The sequence below is a fragment of the Vulpes lagopus genome, chromosome 11 (assembly GCF_018345385.1).
Source record: "Vulpes lagopus strain Blue_001 chromosome 11, ASM1834538v1, whole genome shotgun sequence".
Taxonomy (NCBI): domain Eukaryota; kingdom Metazoa; phylum Chordata; class Mammalia; order Carnivora; family Canidae; genus Vulpes; species Vulpes lagopus.
Genome location: NC_054834.1, coordinates 96,473,975 through 96,495,063, shown reverse-complemented (window position 1 = coordinate 96,495,063; position 21,089 = coordinate 96,473,975). Strand labels below are relative to the sequence as shown.

Sequence of the window (21,089 nt, the reverse complement as noted above, 5' to 3'; positions counted from 1 at the left end):
CAGACGTGTTCCTGCAGTAGCACTTGTATCCTCTGCTTGTGTCTGGTGGTATTTTTCTGTCTGCCACTTCTCTGTCAGCTGTAGAAGGACAACACACACAAGGGGACTTTCTCTGGAAACCATTATGACTCTCCCTGGCAGTTACTATCTCCTCCTCCCACTCAGCCCCTGTGTACACCTCTGCTATAGCTTATATTATCAGATTTTAAAATTTAGTTTCATATATTTATCTTCATTAGACTGTGAGCTCCTTGAGGGCCACATGCTATTCACATCTGTGTGCTCAGTGCCAAATACAGCACTTGGCCTTTCACGAATGCCCAACTAGTGCTTGCTGATATGATTTAGGTTGAGAGAAATATTTGCATGAATTAATAGAGGTAATATGGCTGGAAAGGATGTACATCCCTGGGTATCAGAGAAAGTAGTACTAGGCATCTGGGCAGACACGTGTGGATCTGAACTCCATCAGGGCACCTGGGTGGCTCAGTGGTTGAGCATCTGCCTTTGGTTCAGGTTGTGATCCCGAGGTCTTGGGATCAGGTCCCACATCAGGCTCCCCAGAGGGAGCCTGCTTCTCCTGCCTATGTCTATGCCTCTTTCTGTGTCAGTCTGTCATGAATAAATAAAATCTTAAAAAAAAAAATGAACTCCTCCATCTGTATCTATCCATCTCTACCTTCCACACCTTTACTGGGTGCTTCCTTGGGGCTAAGGGATTGATGGCATTATACCATTTCTTCCTCCCAACCATCTGCAACAGGATTATTGTTAACCGCCTTTTACAAATGAGGAAAGAGGTTTAGGCAGTAAAGTCCTTGCCTAAGGATACAGAGCTGGGCCAGAATGCCTTTGTGATCTGGCTGATTCCAGGCCCTGGTCTTTAAAAACCAAGCTGCCTCCCTTAGCACTGGCTAGATATGAGGAGAGACAAGGGAGGTAAAAGTGATGGTGGGATGGAATTGAAGAGGAAGAGATAAACACACAACTGATGATAAAAGGAGGCTGGGGTAGGACAGGGAGAAGCAGGAAGGGAAAAAAATGAATCTAAAATATCCAAGTAAACTTGGTGTTTCTTACGAGTCCTTTTTCAGTTTTTCTGAAATGTTTAAAAGTTTGAATAAAAAGTTGGAGGGCAAAAAGATAAGTCCTATATTTCAGGCCTAAATGAAGCCAGGAGAAAGGGTTAGAATGAAAGAGAAGAAAGTATAAAGCCACAGGCAGAAAGCAAGAAAAAGAATTTCAGGAAGATGGAATACCAACTCTGCTAAAACTTCTCTAAAAATTTCTTAACCATGTCAGGACTCATACTAGTTTTGACTATTATGCACATGCTTGTAATGATTATTATCAGGAAGTCATGTAATGATTTTATTAAATTTCATGTATTAATTACCAACTCATTAAGTATAGCCATCTGCTATGTATGACAAAATCTTTGGTAATTACGGAAAGAAAATGTCAATAGAGGTAGTGTGATCCACAATGCAATTTTCAGAGAAGTAGAAGACTTCTCTGGGTTTAAAGCTATTTAAAAATTTTGTAACTTTTTGATAAGTAAATACTTTTTAAGTGTTGTTCACAAAATTGTTTATGTTCCTGAGTAGGCGGATCTTTTCTCTCTTTAAAGATTCATTTATTTATGAGGGGGCAAAGCCCAATCCGGGGCTTGATCTCATGACCCTGAGATCATCCTCTGAGCCAAAATCAAGCATCAGATGCTTAACCTACTGAGCCACCCAGCCTTCCTAAGTAGGCAGATCTTTTATTAAATGCCATTTCTGATCATTTTACTACATATTTCCCCTTTTCCAAGTTCTATTATGCTTTTAACAGGGATTAGATATAAGTTGTTACAGAGAGGTTTTTTTTCTTTTTTCAGTGTATTTGCACTAGGCAATTCCGTGAATTTTAGACAAAGTAAAGCATAGACCAAAAATGCCCTCCAAACAAATAAAGCCCACAACAAATAGCAAAGACCTAAAAATAAAAAGCCATTTTCATCAACACTTATTGCTAAAAGCTGTGCTTTCCCTAGAACTATTAAAGAGGTAGACACAATTCTGGACAGTGAAGAAAACAGTTACAGATGCTCAAAAAAGAGGACTCATTTGGGGTACCTGCCCCTCAAATAAATAAACAGAATAAAATTTAAAAAGAGGATTCAATTCACTAACTTCAGAAGATACCCCAGTAACACTCATGTCTCTCTCAAAGGTTACTTAGAGCAGTGTTTGTGGGTGGGGACATGGGACAGTGGGAACTAAAGGCTGGAGGGTTCCACCATCAAATCACTGGGATCTTCACCAAAACCAAGCAGAAGAGCAGTGGAAGGGACACAGGTTATGGTACAGATATCCAGAAACGAAATTTTTTTTAAAAAGATGTTTATTTATTTATTCATGAGAGACACAGAGAGAGAGTCACAGACAGAGGCAGAGGGAGAAGCAGGTTCCATGCAGGGAGCCTGACGTGGGATTCGATCCTACGTCTCCAGGATCGCACCCTGGGCTGAAGGCTGCGCTAAACCGCTGAACCACCCAGGCTACCCCAGAAACGAAATTTTAAGAAAATTTTTTCATAGTTGCTAAAATAGGGTTATAAGAGATACATTATAATATAGATGTTATAAGAAATAATTGGAGCCAAAACATGAATTTATGAGAGCATTTGAAAATGTTTTGGAGAGAAGCAACACAAAAAGTTTTTAAAACTCCTTCAATTCACACAGGCAGCACCATTGACTAAAACACATTATTGCTTACATGTGATTTTTCAAATCACCTACAAACAAAAAATATCTTTATAAAACAAACTAAAAAAAATCTTAAACCACAAAATAGGCTTTTTGTTACGGATCTAATGGATTTAAAATTTATATACTTTGAATTCATGAAAAGTGAAAAGTCAACAGATCAAGATAAAATATTTGCAGGAATTACAACAAAGGGTTAATATCTTGATCAAATGAAGCATTCATATAAACTGATAAATAAATGCCAATGTATGGGTGAGTAACTTGGTCCTGAAAGAGGAAATATAATCAGGAAAGAAATATATAAGAAAACCTCAACCATCCCAGCAATAATCAAAGAAATACAATGACAATAATAGTGCCTCTTATAATGGAGGAAAATATGTAACGGTCATGCTGGCCAAGGCTGGATGTAATAGGCATGCTCAAATACTCCTGGTGGCAGGATAAAAGCTATTGAAAATAAATGTGATCATACTTATCAAGAGACATAAATGTTTTCATACCCTTCAACTTACTATTGTTTTTCTGGGAATTTATCTTAGAGAAGTGATTCTCAAAGTATAGTCCAGGGACAGGTCACAGATCTCAACATTCTCAGGAGGCCTATGAGCTCAAAACTCTCTTCATAATCGTGCGATGATATTACTTGCCTTTTTCACTCTCATTCTCTTACAAAGGTACAGTGTAGAATCTTCCAGGAGTTACGTGATGTGTAACGACAAGGTTGTTCTGACAGATAAGAGAATGTGTGCTTATTGGATGGTGGAATTGTGTGGGGGTGAGGGGGACTGGCACCTGATTCTCACACTTTCAATAACCAGACCACACAGGCAACCTCTAATCACAAACCCTCAAATAAAAAACCCTACTCAGGGATCCCTGGGTGGCGCAGCGGTTTGGCGCCTGCCTTTGGCCCAGGGCGCGATCCTGGAGACCCGGGATCGAATCCCACATCAGGCTCCCGGTGCATGGAGCCTGCTTCTCCCTCCGCCTGTGTCTCTGCCTCTCTCTCTCTCTCTCTCTCTGTGACTATCATAAAAAAAAAAAAAAAAAAAAAACCTACTCACTGTATTTCTAAAGTACCAATTGCCATTATTACTTAAATCTGGCAGGAACCCCAATTTGGAAGTAGAATGTCTATCTAAGAGAAGGAAAAATCACACTAGGAGATTTTAACAAGGAATAAACATATTGTTCAATCATAGAGCCTTAGCACAGAACGAAAATGCTGGGCAGGTAAATGCAGAAGCAGATGCAAAGGGGCACAGTGCCCACTTACCAAAGCCCACTGCTGGAAGACAGAGGTTCTTAGCCCTGGCTGCCCAGTAGGCCCATCTGGGGAGCTTGAAGAGGCCCCTGATGCCCTGGGCCCCTCTTCTAGAGACTCTGGTCTCACTGTTCTAGGGAGGGCCCACACATGGGAATTTCTAACTAGCTTTCCAGGTAATTCTAATGTGGAACTAGTTTTAAGAACTGCAACTGTAAATGATGAAAGATACCAAAAAGTTCTTGCCTTTCAAATGATATAATTTGATACAGTATGAACTGTTGCCTATCCTTTATACTTTCCATTCACATAATTTGTGGCTTTGCCTTCTTGAATTTGCAAACCAAAAAGGAAGGTGGGGGTGGGGGGAGACTAAATTTTCTAATTCACAGGGCATGTTAAATAATCAACCAACATTTAACTTGGAGCACACCTGATGGAAAGGCAGGATCTAAGTGAAGCTATCTTTATGTTTACAAATAAGGGCCCAGGAGCTAGACAGCCTTCCAAAAAGTTACCTAGAAGAGTTGGGTTAAACCAGGAATAGATCAGAATTTCAGGGCAGACCATTTGACTGCATCAACAGCCTTTAGAAAGTCTGTCTTGCATTTATTGGTTTGGGCCAGACAGCTCAAAACACTGAGGTTAGTAAGATCAACCATGGGCAAGCCTGCAGGAATTCGGAGAGGCTGACTTTGTGACAGGATTTCCTGCTGCTCCTTCCTCGGTGTCAGACACCCTGCCCCAGTGACTGTGCTCTAACCTCTCCGCAGCAGCCCGGAGACTGCACAGGAGTGGAATTTGGCCCAAACAGAACAGAAAAGTCCCATGACCACAGGGCTTCCTACACATAAAGAGCTTAACAATATCCCCCAGTCCATACCACGAGTTCCTTCTGAGTCTCAAGTTCTTAAAGTTTTCCCAACTGGAACTGCCTTTGCCGGCGGGACCCATTAAACCCCAGAGCGGATTTCTCCAGATGATGACTGAACAACAAACAAAACACAAAGCCAGGCATTTGGAAATGCAACACATGACACCTCAGAGGGCAGGCTGCCCAGGGAAGCAGACCATGGGACAGCAGGAGTGCAGACGCCCTGCCCCTTCTGCGTGGTCAGTCCATCAGGACAAGTCTGCTTCAAATGCTATAATTTGGTTAACTGACCCTAATCCTTTCGGGATGTTGAAAGACAGCCTTGTTAGCCGCATAAGAATTCAGAACCAGATTCCTTTGTCTTTGCTCGAAATGATACCCTGGATGGAAACTACTCTCTCTCTGCTCTCCCCTATAATGTCCTCCAGCACACCGTATCTTTCTGAGATACCTTATCCAATTTGTCTTACATCAGGGTGATTTTTGTTTATGCTTGTCTGTCTTCTCCGCTAGATTGTAAACCAGAAGGACGATGTGATACATCTGGCACTTCTGCTTGGTGGGAACCAAGTATATGTTTGTTGACTGTGACAGTTTCTTAAAGGTGAAATTTTCAAAGGGGCATCCATTAACACGGAGTTGAGAAGCTCCTCAGCAGGCATGCAGAGTGGTAGGATTGCTGGGAGAGTAATAAGGGCCACTGCAAGATCAAAGTACAAGGGGTGGGGGCAGTGAGGGGTCAAAAGTGAGCTGGCAAATGCATGGCGTGGGCGGCACTTCAAAATCTCTGCTACAACAGAAACAACTTCTACAAGATCCTAGTATCCAGTGCACACTCCTGAAACAACACCCAGAAGAGCACCAGTCAAGAAGCAATGACTACTGCTTACAGCAACCTGCCAGCAGGCCCACCCGCAGCATCTGGGCATTCTTGGCACCTGCCAGCCAATCCTTGATCTATTCAGACCCCCTGATCATCTTCTGAGAAATACTGAAATCATAGCTTACAGAGAGGGTATGACTTCAAGTCATCAATAATGTAACAGAGTTCCCATAAACACTAAGGAATTCGTAGTCTGAGAGCTGCAGGCAAGATACCCACTGAGCGGCCAGAGGATGAAATACCATCACTCTCAATCTGTTTCCTTGCCCAAAATTCATTTTTAATATATGCCATTCAAATATGTCACCAGATAAATACCTATATTTAATATTAATGTGATAAATATAACTGGCTAGTTATGAACAACTATCTATGTTTACCTAGAAACATATTTAAGATCATCAGGTTAAACAAACATATCCTTCACAATCAGAAAAAGACGAGTCACCACTCCCCCCTCCACACACACACACATCACAAATAAAGATGAAATCAAATTATGTCAGTCTTATTGTACATATTTAGGTCTGGTGGAACATAATTAGAAAAGCCAGGGATGTTTCACAGTATAATTCCTCAAACCAAAATACAAACTGTGACATATAACATTTCCCCACTAAAGAATAAAAAAAGATCCATTCTGACCTTATAGGGCATATGTCCTTCTTTTTCTGTCTCTCAAAGTTCCCAGACATCCAGGGAATATCTGTCCTTTATTTGGATAGCAAAATACACCTTCATGGCCGATAATTCCTTATTTGTATCTATTAATGTTAAAAGGATCTCAGTCCACAGAGAAAACCAATGCTGGTAGTTCTCCAGAAAAGCTCAGGCAACCAAAGGCAATAGGAAAAGACTTCCTATATACATATACATGTATTTAATTTTAGTTACCTCCTAATAACTTCACTCCCTTCCTTTCTGGGTTTGAATCATTTCGCCACTCCATGGAAAAGCTCGAAGACAGAGGAGTGAGACCCTGGCGCAGACATAAGGTCCAAGTCATCAGAGCAGGCTTCCGTTTGGTTTAAAAGAATCACAACTGTGAGGAAAGTCAAGAGAACCAGCCAACAGGATGTGTGTGGCTGGAGTTCCTGGCATGATATCTTGACTTTCATGTTTATTTTTGGATGTATTTTTCTTAGCCCTTTGATGCAAATTTCTGGCCTGGGAAGTAACCCTACAGTACAAGCTCCAAAGTGGCCAAAAGTAAGCACAGACTTCTGACTTGGGAGAAAGTAGGTCCCTTGGCTTTTGGGTTTTAGCTAGTCCTGCGATGAGGGTGTGGGTCTGAGGATGGGTCACACAGTCCTGCCTCATGGGCCATGGCCACTAAACTTGTTACTTGAAATACCAGCCCACCTTGGAAGCCTATCATTGAAGTAAAAGTGAAACAACCTGAGATTGTGTGCACACTAAATAAAGTAATAAAACCAGCCAAGGGACTGCTGAGATTTTTATGTTCTGATGTTCTTCTGTTTTAAGCATTCGGTGTTAATTTTTCTGACAGCCCAAGACAGACAGGAACATCAAGTCTATTCAAGCAGGAGCAGATGCCTCTGAGAAGTATATTATTCTAATAAGGTTTTTAAAGCGCATCAGCAAAGACTAAGCTGCTGTTATTTCAATACTTCCTATTCTCATAGTGACTTGAAAGATTATTAATGGAAAAGGACTTTTTCTCCCTGCATAGTCCAAGAAGAGGCAGTGAATGGAAATAACTAAAAAGCTTTTCAGTCCCACAACTGCCAACATATCTGGTAGCATCAAGAAATAAAACTCTCCGGAAATCAGGGAATAGAGACAGACGTAAAAATATTTCTTCAAAGTATTCATTCTCTTAGAAATATTCCTGCTTACAAATTGCATTCTTTTGCTAAGACAGCAGCATTCACTTATTTCCTCATTTTACCATTCAATTTTATATCTCATAAAGCATGAAATAGATTTTTGGTCACTTAACAATATTTACTGAGGCCACAGATACATTTGGGGAATAAAGTCTCCTGTATCAATCATTATGTCTGACAATGGTTCTCTGACATGGGATCCCCTGGTTAGAATAAAATCACAATATATGCCAAAGAGTTTCTGGGCAACAATTACAGCTAAGAAATCACTTTTATTACAGCATGGGTCAGACTATAAATTTAAAATATTGCTTTTATTTTTAGACTCTGTAGTTTTATTGCTGTCTTTAAGTTTCAAATGATTTATTCATAAATACGTATTATTATTATTTTGAACATGCTCAAACATGGCTCACAATGAAGGAAAGCTTCTGGCCAAATGATGTCCATGCAACTGGAGCACAGCTAAACAGGTGGTAGACCACTAGTTCAAGGACCTCTCTCTCAGTAGTGTCTTTTATGAATTTGATTGAGAGTGCTTCTTGAATCCACTTCTGTGGATACACTAGACTTACATCATCATTCAATTTCATGTATTTGGAATATTCTATGTAAAGATGTCAAAACATGCTGTAAAGCTGAAAATATGCTGTAAAGCTGAAAATATCTTCATACAGCATGATGTTAGAAAGTCAACAAGAAAACAAGAAAAACAAACAAAAAGAACTTTGTTGTGGTCATTTATAACCACTGGAAACCTTATATGTGCTGTGAAAAAAAATTCATGAAATTGGACAGTAAATCAGTTCTTTATTTAGTCCAAGAGCCACTAGCAGTCATAAATGCTCACAGTCTTGGATCAAATATTAATAACTGACATAAAACTCACAAGCCTACCCTTAACTACTCTGCCATTTAACTTTCTCACTGAGGGTATGCAATGCCACTAGTGCCCAAGAGTTTAAATTATGGTTGTCTCAAGAACTAAACATGTAGGCGCACCTGGGTGGCTCAGTTGGTTAAGCATCTGCCTTTGGCTCAGGTCATGATCCCAGATACTGGGATCAAGCCCTGCATCCAGCTCCCTGTTCAGGCGGGGGAGTCCGCTTCTCCCCCTGCTTTGTGTTTCCCCCTGCTTGTTTTCTCTCCTTCTATCTCCCTGCCCCCCTATCGAATAAATAAAATCTTTTTAAAAAAAGAATTAAAAAAAAAACCCTAAACATGGCATTCCAAAACTTTTCAATTAATTTTCTTCTGAATAAAATTCAGAAACAGAACTATCTCATGTCTCCTCTCCTCTTCCTTTCTCTCTTCATCCCCCATATTTACTGAAAAATGAGATGTTTTATACTCTGATTCATATATTTTATTAAGTTCTAAGACCACAGAGGTGTGAGAAGAGGGATGCATTATTGACCAACTCTGAATAAATTTATCATAACTCACTTGAGAAAACATGGCTTTGTTTTTAGGTGAAGCAACACAATGCTCTCAAATCTGACCATAAATTAGCAACTGAAACATGGAAGAAGAGGAGGAAAGAAAGCAGTTTTCATTAGGAAAGACAAAGGATACAAAGAAAAACATCAAGCTGCTTCCTTATTTACATCTTGGGGAATACTTTATTTGCTGTATTTGTAGAGGCTATTGAATAATGCTTCTGATTACATTGATGGGAATAACGTTTTAAAATACACAGGGTGCTATCAATTTAACTTACAACATAATAGACAATATAAAGCAAGAGGTATCTGGGATGAAATTGAATAGGGTTTTTAAAATCTCACATGTAGTTCCCTGAGTGTGTTCTCTTCCTGCAGCGAGCCGATGAAATTTCCCTTCCGTCAGGAAAGGAAGCAGGATTCCCTAGTTTTGTGTTGCCATTAAAGTCCCAAGTGTAAGATTTAAAATAGACTATTTGCTCAGCCTATCAAAGAGCTACTTTTAGACTGTGCTACCTGGTAGTGGCTACAGATCGTAATTCTTAAGAGTTAGTAGAAGTAACTCAGAATGCTGGTTGCTGGTCCTCGTGTTTTATCTTTTGGCCACCTTTAGTGACAACAGGGCATAAATAAGGAGACAAAGCTAAGCAAGAGGGTGCTTGACATAAAATGGACCTACCGTGACATTCTTCAAAAGTAAGCAGTCAAATGAGATGAACATGCAAATTGAGACCCTAGACTCAGGGTATCTAATTTTTACTATTCCTAACCTATAGCCCAACACTGAGCTCCTTATCTTGCCAACAAGAGAGGCATTATCCAGCTTACCTTTTTGTTGCTTTCTTTCTGTTACCTGACTGTTCAGGGAGGCTCCTACCTGAATCCTTCCCTACATAATCCTTTCCTTTTAATATTTGGCTGGTCTAACTTAGATTTCAGCTGCCAGTGTGAGCTTGAATTTTAATTTTGCTAATGAGTATTATTTACTAGCGTAATAAACAGCCGAGTTATAAACTCTATTATCTGATGTAATCAAGGAATAGGTATTCTGAACATCAGATACTTCATAGCAGATCAGTCCTATAGATGTCATCAATGGACCACTCATTCAAATAGAAATAAAATCTATTTCATGATAATGATATACACTCTGAAATAATATTATGACTTGGTAGTTTCTTCTCTGTATTCTCCGAGTAGAACAGAAGCCCTTGCTGGACAGCAGGAGCTCAGCCAATCTTGTTTTGCTGCTACGTCCATACGTGACACACAGGAGACACCCACTGAATATTTGTTGAAAAACGAATGGGAGAATAAACCTAAGTCAATCTTTTTAATTTAGAAGGTAATTTAGAATCTTACGACTTCTTAGCATTATCATGCAGTGTATATGCACAATTGCTCCCATTAATCAAGTTCTGACTAACACAGATTGCTAGATAATGGAGTTTCTTGCATTTTCATTTTGGCCAACTGTTAAAGTGTTGACTGAACATGTAGTTTGCATTCTCTACTTAGTTACACTAACAAGCAAACAAAATAAGTATCTGACTAATCTCCTACTCACTGTGTGGTTCCAGTCCCCCACCTATAAAATAAGAAAGCAGACAAAAACTCCATCCATTCTTCTCAGCTCACTTAAGTCACTGGCAGAGGAGATCAGAAACCTGCTCTGAGGTTACAGATGAAGGGTTGGACCCACTGAGCTGCAGAATCACATGACAAATTTGGGATACCAAAGACCACCCTGAATATCAGTACCCCCATTTAGTAATTTCTCTTTAAGGGAAGTATCTGTGGAAAACAGCCCTAAAACGTCCTGAAACGCAATCTAACTACCGGATCAAAATAAACTAATGCATCACCCGTAGTAAAGCATCCAGACATGACAAGCCTCCCAATGTACTCCGCATCACCTTTGACGTTTTCTTGCCAAAAGTGTTTGGTTTGATCTCATCAAGCTTTTAGCACTAAGTTCCATTTATAGGAAACCCTGGGGTAGGGATACCATGGAGAAACAATCAAAACGAATCTTGAATTTGGGAGAAACTGACTTGGCCTTTTTAACAAGTCAATGCCACGGAGAAAAAGAGAGACAGAAGAGAGGAAAGGAGGGAGAGAGGAAGGGAAAGGGAGAGAGAGAGAGACAGACAGAGATGTAACAACTAAATGTAGTATGTGTTCTTTATTTGAACCGGTTTGAAGTAAAACAAAAATAAAAGATTTATTGAATAAATATTTATTTATTTATTGGTATTTATGGGGAAATTTGAACTGTGGACTGGGTATTAGATATTAGGATATATTTTTTTAAAGATTTTATTTAAAAAAATAAAATAAAATAAAAATATTTTATTTATTTATTCATGAGAGACACAGAGATAGAGAGAGAGTTGGAGACACAGGCAGAGGGCAGTCTCCACACAGGGAGCCCGAAGTGGGACTCGATCCCGGGTCTCCAGGATCAGGCCCTGAGCTGACAGGCGGCGCTAAACCTCTGAGCCACTGGGGCTGCCCTAGATATTAGGATATTATCTTTAGTTTTGTAATGAAATAATGGTATTATGGGTATGTAGCAGGGTATTATCATTTTTTGGAGATTATGCTGAATACTAATGATAAAATGTCATAATGTATGCCATTTACATTAAAGTGGTTCAGCAAAAAAAAAAAAAAAAGATGAAGCAACTATGGCCATCTGCTAGCAACTGCCATAGTTTGGGTGTTCAATGTATTATCCTTTTGGATTTCCTGTATGTTTGACAATTTTTCTAATGATAAATGTTTTCAAAATGTTCACAGGTAGCAACTTCTCAGGAACTTCCCTCACAGTACTAAGGGCTCTTAATTAAAATAAAATCTTAAATATCCTCCACAGGCAACTTGAAAAAGTCAGAACAGACAAAAGCAGTGATAATGACATACATCACAGGTGGAAATCATTTCTGTTCTTAAACCAGTTTTCCAAATTTTCTTTTTTGGAAAAGACTTTTTCAGTTTACCTTTTAAACATGAAAGATCTGGGGGGGAAAAAGAAGACTTATTTGCCTCAAGCTTGGTCCCTTTTAATTGACAGGAAACCTTTCCACACATACCTCATGCAAACCTACGTTAGCTTTGCCTCCCTAAAACTAGCTTTTGTCTCTGAACTTTACAGAGCAGTTGGAGCTCTTTAATATTTTCTAAGAGGAACATTTCAAACAAGCAACCCCGCAATTTATTCACTACTGCCAAGAATAAAAGTAACAGGTTTCACCACCAAGGCCTTCCAAGGCTTTGCAGGACTTTTAAGGCAAAGCATCACTCATTCACCTGCAGGTTTGCTCTCTTAATGCATCTGTCATTTGTTTGGCTCTGGAGGAAACTATTTGATTACACAAAATTCTTTTTAGATCAAGTTTAAAATCTTAGCCACACCGGGACAAGTTGCAAAGCCTGCCAGCTCGATGGGTTGACACTTGGACATACTGAGCCAAGGACAAAGATAAGGAACAACCACAGGTTAAAATCAGAAGCTTGCAGAACTGAAAAGGAATGAGCGTAAAAGATGCAAGGCTTAGCCGGGCCTTTCTAAGTGCTCCACTTGCCATTACTGCATATAAGATGATTTATTCCCCCTACTTCTTGTAAATGAGTACAGTACCCTAAGGGGTACTGGTAAGCAGTGGTAAATGCAAAAGCCACCAGCACTGGTTGCATCCATCCACTGCTGTGCCACCTATGCATTTTGAAGTTGGCAAGTAACCAGACATCTTTATGTCCCTCATTTCCCATACCTTATTACTGGGCCCATCATTTTTAAAAGCATTTAAATGAAGCAGATGTTAACCCCATTCATTCCACTTTACCAGGGAACATGTCAACGATGATTTTTAAAATGCAAAAGAAAATGTCAAAGTATTTTGTTCTCTGGTTAAGAATACATCTGTGGAATAGGAGGGAGGAAATACATAAAACACTCTATGGTCATTCAAGAAATAATTATAAGGTATGTCAAACTACAGAAAATTGAGCAAGCACTAAATTAAAAACAAAGGGGGGGGATGTCTTGTGTCAAAATGGCTTTTTCACTCACTCATTTCAAAAACAAGTTTTGAAAATTAAATTCCATCTACTGGCTCAGAACAGAACACATTAAGGCTTGACTGTAATGCCATTATCCATGTGGCAGTTCCCTTTCTTTTCTGCAACTACATTAATTGACAAAGAAGCCTTGGGGCTCACCTCCCATAGAGCCTTGAAGTCCTTCTGCTCGATGCGGAGCAGTTCACTGCTCTCTCTGGTAACGATGGTCGCATGGCGGGGTGTGTTGTCCAGAATGGACTCTCCAAAGGCCGTCCCAATTCCCAGAGTACAGATGGTCACTGCATCCTGAGAATCCCAAAACTTGGTCATTAGAAAATTAAACATTTAACCGATATGGGTGAGTTGTCTTTTCTTTGAATTTAAGTATACTTTATACTAAATAAAGCAGTTGATTTAATTGCACAGTTCAACCAGTTATGATAATCTATACATCTGTCTCATCACCAACAAAATCAAGACATACAACATTTCCCATCACCCCAAAATTCCCCTCGGTATTTCCCAGCCAAGACCCTTCCTTCTGAGGTAATGAGTATTCTGGTTTCTTTCACCATAAAGGGTTTGGCTGGTTTCAAAACTTCATGTAAAAGGAGTCAGACAGTACGCCCTCTTTGGTGTCTGGCTTCTTTTGCTCAACACATCTGTAAGATTCATCCACGTTGTTGCATGGATCAGTAATTTTTTCTTCTTTTACTGACAAGTAATTTTCCATTGTGTTGATATGCTACAATTTGCTTATCCGTTGTCCTGTTGGTGAACATTTGGGCTGATCCCAGTTTAGAGATATTATGAATAAAGCTGCTAGCAGTAACCTTGTTCAAGTCTTTTTGTGGACAGGATTATCTTTTTAGAGGATAATTCACTGTTTTAAGAGAAAAGGGGGGAATCTTTTGAAAACAAAGAGGTTTTAGTGAGAGGATGCAGTTATAATATTTCAATAGGTAACGGGAAACTGGGATTCTGTGCTGTCAGCCTGCTTTGAAGAGATGAGGAAACTTGAGGGTCGAGGCACCTGATTAACATGGCCCTAGTTCACACAAACAGTAAGTAATGCAGTCAGACTCTAATCAGGGTCTTGGACTGTCAATTCCAAGCTTTTTGTATTGTGCTGCCTCCTGCAGCCACAACAGAGTAAAAACATCTTCAGATGAAGTACAGTGTGGCTAGTTCATAAAATGCCATGAATCAATGATTTAAAAGTTTCTTATGGTATACTAAGAAAGATAATTTCCAATCTGCATGCGACATCGGTGATGATATTCACATTTAATCCTAACTAGTTTCAAATAATACAAATAGCCCCTCCAAGTCACCTGGACATTAATTTTGCAGGGCATTATCAACTAAAGGAGATACACAAGGGTAGTCCTCTGAGTTAGAAAGCACAGTTTTCCTTTCATGCATCTAATACACGATAATAGGCAAATGTTATTAAGATCAACTTAGTGACTCTGTAATCACATTACTAAGACAAATGCCCATAAGAATCCAGTTCCTTGAACCATAGCAAATTGCTTCTGCCCAGATATTACCATATAAAATTGTGTTCAGGAAAATAAAATCAATAATATCTCAGAAAAGAATGAAAGATTGGGAGGAAATGTAAGGAGAGCTTGCTAATAAATTTTCCAGAGAGGCAGCTGTAAACAAATTCAGTCAGAGAAGTCAGATATTTCCCCAGAACTGTACTATCAATGTTCAGCGAGTCCGGTACCTCTGAGTAATTTTCAAATTCTAGTAAAAGCACAGAACGGATTATGATAAATCACATACTTCCATAAATTCTCTAGAATATCAGGTTCCCTTGAAAATCCCACATGCCTACTTTCTTATCTGGATCCTTCAGAAAGGATTCTTTTACCTAATTTGTACTTTCTAGTGTAAAATTCTATTTTAAAACTTGACAAGGATGTCCCATTAATGTTAGTCCTGCCACCGTCCACAGAGTTTAAATATCTAATGTTATCTGCAAAGTATAATGCAAAAGAACTAAGATGATCTGTTATTTGTGATCTAGTTGTAGATTTTTTGTGGATTAAACTCTCTCCTCTCTCCCCTCTTATCTCTGACTATGTAGTTTGTCCCTGAAAGGTATACAAAGAAAGATGTAGGCTGTGAAAATCATATGAGCCCGGCTTTTTGCTAGTGACAGCTCTTGTGATGGACAAAAGATTGAAAGTATTCTTGGCTCTCCCCTGGAGAGTTTAACATTACCTGTGCATTACACATCTACATAGCTGCCAGTGCAGGTCACACGTCAGGACCTCTGCAAGGAGACATGCCCAGCCTCGGCCCTTTGATGGAGCGTCTCGGCTCATTTCCAGTATCCCTTGCTTTCCCACCAGAACTGAGTGTGGGAGCTGTCCTTCCCACATTTCCTCCTTCATACGTGATCCTCTTAAGTTTTTGTTTGCTTGTTTTTTTAAGATTTTCTTTATTTATTTGAGCCAGAGAGAGAGAGCACAGACAGGGGGAAGAACCAAGGGAGAGGAAGAAGCAGGCTCCCTCCTGAGCAGGGAACCTGATGTGGGACTTGATCCCAGGACCCTGAGAACATGACCTGAGCTGAAGGCAGACATTCAACCCACTGAGCCACCCAGCACCCAGGTGATCCTCTTAAGTTGAAGGAGGAGGAATCACAAACACAAGATAGGATCTTGAAATTAGGACTGGAAACCCTCGCCTGAAAGGAGTATTACTTCTAGGTTCAAACTTAACTATCTACAGACTCAGTATTTTTAGGACAAATGTACTAATCTAAAGATTTATCACTACCTTTATGGTCCATCAGTGCTATTTTTTTGAATCCCAGGCAGGGCGTTGCGATGTGCTAAGAAGAGAATTACCAAAAAGAGAAATTTGCATTCCAGTGTTCTCTTGTTTAGCAGAACCAAGATAGGTTGCTCAGTATGTACACTGGAAGGCAGGATAAATTTGAGTCAGTGCGGTGGAAGCACTCTTACTTTAGTCCACACTAACATCTAACCAGGTCCCTATGGTCAGAATTCCAAGTCTGGACCCATGCACATAGGTGTAACATACGCCTTTGCCTGGGGCCAAAGTGTCCATTTCTAAATGTAGTATTACTGTTTCTTTAAGGTTTACACATACTCTGGAGATCTGCTCATGTCTCCATACTTATTTAATAGAGACTATTCAAACTGTTTTATTTTCTGCTCATTCGCAGATGAATGTGCAGAAAGGCCACCTCAGGAAAATATTTACAGTGACACAGAAGCTGAAGAAACTGGTCAGCACCTGCTCAGGGAATATAAAATATTAACAACAGCAAAGAAATGTTCCACTTTGTGATAAGATGGCAATTTAGGATTTTTCAAATATGAAATATAGATTTAAAACCTTGGAGTACCTGGGTGGCTCAGTTAGTTAAGTGTCTGCCTTCGGTTCGGGTCATGATCCCAGGGTCCTGGGATCAAGCCCAGTGTCAGGCTCCTCGCTCCTCAGAGAGTCTGCTTCTCCCTCTCCCTCTGCTGCTCCCTCTGCTTGTGCTCTCTCACTCTCAAGTAAATAAAATCTTTTTAAAAATTAAAAAATAAAAGCTTGAATGTCTTCAACACAGGAAGGTAAATTTAACAGATGCTGCTGGAGTCCTACCAGACTCCTTCCTCCCACTTTTGACCTCACCCTACCCCCCAAGTCATGGTAGCTTTCTGGACAGTTGCCATATACACATGTGGCTTCCTTCCTCAGGTATTGGCATTGCCCCACCTGAGAACAGAGTACTGTGCAGTCAATGCCTGTAAGGGCCAACTTCCATGAAAGAGGCATGAGAGTAGGAAGATAAATACCCCAGCTTCCTAACCCTACATGGTTTCTTAGATGGTTGCCTGAAAAGAGTGAGCCCAGTTGAAATCCTCTTAACATGCTTTATTGGCTGTCCTTCCTTCCTTGTCTCACTTGCCCACTCCCTTACAAGGCCTCCTGGGGTCATCTTCAAGAAAACCACTTGCAACTAAATCCTATCTCTAGGTCAGATTCTAGGGAAACCCAAAACAAGAGAGTGGGCTAGCCAGACATGGCTGTGTGAGTCCTAAATTGCACTGAGACCTTTGGGGAGGTGCTAGGCTGAACTTGCATTCTCAAAGGGACTTCTGTCATAGGGACAGACATCAGATTATCACTTAACTGCTTTGCAGCGGACACACAGTAAGTGTGATATCCATTGGGTTACCCATGGAAGGACTTCCTTGTGTTAGTAAAGCATGCTGGGTCTCTGTGGCCAATTCTATTATATAAGAGGGTTATGGACACTCAAAAAAAAAGAGTGACTGTGGCATGTCACTGACTTGTCATCTGCTTTCTTCCTTCCATCTGACACAACTCTCCCTTGCCTATCAGCCAACCTGATCCTCCTTCTCCTATCCTCTAAAACACTTAATTACCCACTTACCCTTAACACTATATATCCTATGGCAAGTCAGCATGCATGTGGATCTCCATGTGTGTGAGTAGAGTACCATGTGCCCTGCACTGGGCCAGGTGTCTTGACTGCGGTGCCTTATTTATTCCTCACAACAGTTAAGTGAGATAATGCATTTCAATTGTTTCACATACAGCCTGACTCCAAAGGGATGCATAATAAATTGTGGATATTCTTATTGATGGTAATATTAAAACAATCCTGCAACATCATTGCTATTTCATAGGCTGAGGAAAATCAGGCCCCAGAGATGTTCAGGAATTTGTCCAGGAGCATGGCTTGAAAGTGGAAGAGTAAAGACTAGAACTAGTCAGTTTAACTACTTCTTCGTATACCTCTTTAATTATCATATGAAATTTAAGTACTGCTTGCTAAGACTCAGTAGGAAAATCGATCAAAGTAATATTTAAGCCCACACAGATTTTTGTTTTCTCCAATCAGTCAATATATATAATTATTTATATTTATTTATCTCCATATATTAAGTCCAAGTCTCCAGGAAAAGAGAAAACAGCACTGCTCCCCCTTTGGCCTTCCAATTCCAATACTGGGGTCCACTTGACCCTCACCTAGTAGATCAAATCCATGCCAGACTGGGACACCAAACCTCCTTCTCATTAGAAGAAATGTAAACTATCATCGATTTTTCCCACTCTTCCTGTGACCCAGTTCTAACAGAACAGGAGCTCTAACAGAGCTTCTGCCTCAGCTGGGGAAACTGAGTTTCTGTCTGCATCTCTTCCTTGGTAACCTGCCAGGTATCTTAATTCTTTTCAAAATGGCCAACCGCCTGGTTCTGACAACCCTCCCTGGGCCCCAGTGCCTCTCCAGCACCCTCCTGTGGCCAGGCCTGTTTCTCAGCACACCCAGCTGCCCATGTCCATCGCTGGGCCTGCTTCCTGACTCTGCCCGTCATGTTACCACTAGTTAGACCTACTCAACCCTTCACCCTACCAACCTGGGGCCCACGCAGCAACAATGTTTAGCTTCCTCCCATGTTCACGCCCTCTAGACAGCTCTGCCTCCCTCCACCGTGAGTGGTCTCCAGTTCCCAGCTCTCCTCCTCTACCCAGCTAAGCACCAATTGAAATCACGAACATTATCTGGGTAAAGGATGTGTTTCAGTGGGATAGGCAGCGTCTCATTAGCTCCATTCATACAAGTAGGTGTCAAGTAAGTTTACAAACATGCCAACAAAGCCACCCTGATGGAAAGCAGGGGATATTCAGCAAAGGATATACACCCAGAGGCAACCTGAGTCAGAACACTCCAGCCTTGGTGGGGGAAATCCCCTGGAGGCAGTGAGTGAGAAAAGCATAGCCTGTAGACCTAGATTCAAAATTCTTCTCTGCTAATTACTGATCTTATGGCTTTGGATAGAATGATCCCAGAAATTTCAATATCCTCATTTATGAAATGGGCACAATTTTTCTTACAAGATTACCAGTAGGACTCAATATAAATAAACTAATATAGAGAGAGGTTGCTGGCACACAGTAGATGCCCCATAAATAATGGAAAAGATTATTTCTGACTTAGTCATATTTATATACATGTATAGGTTAACTACATTTCTAAAAAGCAAATTATATTTTTCTATTATCTAAAGAACAGAGAATCTCTAGATTCATTTTGTGTTAATCTTCAATTAACGATGGTTCTTCAACACTTAAATTCCAAGTTTCTCTGTCTCCCAGTCTGGATGTCAAGTGGTTTGAATGATCTGCAAAACACTTCAGCTCTCTAGGGGAGCTTGTATTCAAAGGAACTCTTCTGACGAATCCTGCTGTAAATCAAAGAATCCTTTTGTGCTGCTACTAATCACCCCTTAATTTGTCTGCTTTGTACATCTGAATTATGATATACTAGGTATTCTTAAAGCAGGCATTCTCATATGAAGCATTTTATTTGTCTGTTGCTTATAAACACTGCTACTCTATGAAAATAGGAATGGTGTTAAGAAAGCCAATGGCTATGTATCACTGATATCTGAGTTAATAAATAAATGTCTATACACATCTGCTGAAATTCAACTTATACAAGTTACAATCTGACGAAATTTGAAATAACTAACAATCAACAAAATAGGCATACGAATTCTCTGTGATAAGTACATCAAGATTTTTTAACACTCCTGTAACTTCTAGGGATATCAGATTTTTTTAGTAAGCATATTTAAATCATTTCCATATTAACGGCTCAAGAAAAGTTAACTGTCTCATAGCATATTTATTGTTTTGGCCACATGCTGGGTTTAACATCAAGGAACAAATTAGTCTTTTAAGTGTGTAGATCCTGAAACATAAATTCTTACAAAGTAAATATTTTGACAATTTTTATTTTAGGACTATAGGAAATACTTGCCATTAGGTTTGGTAGTGCTTGGGTTTATTTCATGAGTTTGAATTTAGTACTGGAATTTATTGAGTGCTCCAAGTCGTTTTAAAATATTAAAATTTAATGTTACTTAATCTCTGAATTTCTCAATTGTATGTACTGTCTAAAGAATTTATTGCCAAGCGCAAAGGCAAAATACTTCTAAGTCAAATGTGTTTTTTTGCTAACAGACAGCAAAGACAGGTTTGTTCCTTTCATAGCACTTCCCTGGAATCAGAGTATTAGACACAGCTTAGCAAGATCAGACAAGCTGGCTGCAGGAAGTTTTGATGAGAATGGACTAGCATTATTAGCCTTCTGATAACTGAATCAGAGGCCAGCTTCATTTGAGCAGAGAGAGCCAGTTTGTCCTGCACTGTGGCTCAATCTTGCATCCACCCAAAGAATTACAAGGCAACAAAACTAACTACAGTACGTGGATGCCTCATGTAGGATGCTAAATAAACTCCTGATTGGTTCCTAAACAATAGCATGACCTGAGCAGACAAGTTGTAAGAGATTACAAACAACGACGACAGAGTTGGCAGCTTTCACGTTTCATGGGCTCATTAAATGTGTTCAGAAAATGTTCCCTAATGGCAGTTATGTTCTCTGTCTGAAAACAATGGGGTGAAGTCAGAGTAAATGAGAGCACCCAGACAGGCTAAGACAGAATGACAGAGAGAGATAGAGCCACATGATAGACATACTTGTCCTTCGAATTTCATAACCAAACATGCAACAACACTTAAAAACATTCTTGTGGAGACAAAGAGAGGGTAAATAAAAGCACATTTTATTTGGGGAGAAGTACCAGTAAGAGACTGTTTTCCAAAACTGGACCAAAAATTGCCAGAGAATATCACAGAGGCAGATGAGAGGGTGGATAACATGCAAGTGCCAACAGCAGCCAGGATTCTCTGATCCCACGGAATGGTTGAACAATATCGATTGTTGAAGTCTTGCCATTCCAATACTGCGAACATTTCCTGCTTTCTCTATGCTAGCATTGCCCTCTTGTGATAAAATGGGAACACTGCAGGCATCACAACCAGCAGCACTCCACTCTTGGGGCAACAAATGTTTCCTTCTGGAATTAGTAAGAAAAAGTA

General features: G+C 40.0%; 1 protein-coding gene across 10 annotated transcripts in view; it reads right to left on the bottom strand.

Annotated features, from left to right (window-relative positions):
- RAPGEF4 (Rap guanine nucleotide exchange factor 4) overlaps positions 1-21,089 on the bottom strand; it is a 284,560-nt gene that overhangs the window by 204,924 nt on the left and 58,547 nt on the right. For 6 of the 10 annotated variants that reach the window (XM_041721890.1, XM_041721892.1, XM_041721905.1 and 3 more), the window contains one exon: positions 13,299-13,445. In XM_041721890.1, the coding sequence (XP_041577824.1) occupies positions 13,299-13,445 (147 nt within the window). Of the gene's footprint in view, positions 1-4,908; positions 4,927-6,427; positions 6,634-6,676; positions 6,765-13,298; positions 13,446-21,089 lie in introns of those variants that run through there. The other 4 variants (XM_041721902.1, XM_041721896.1, XM_041721897.1 and 1 more) reach the window with 4 other exon arrangements.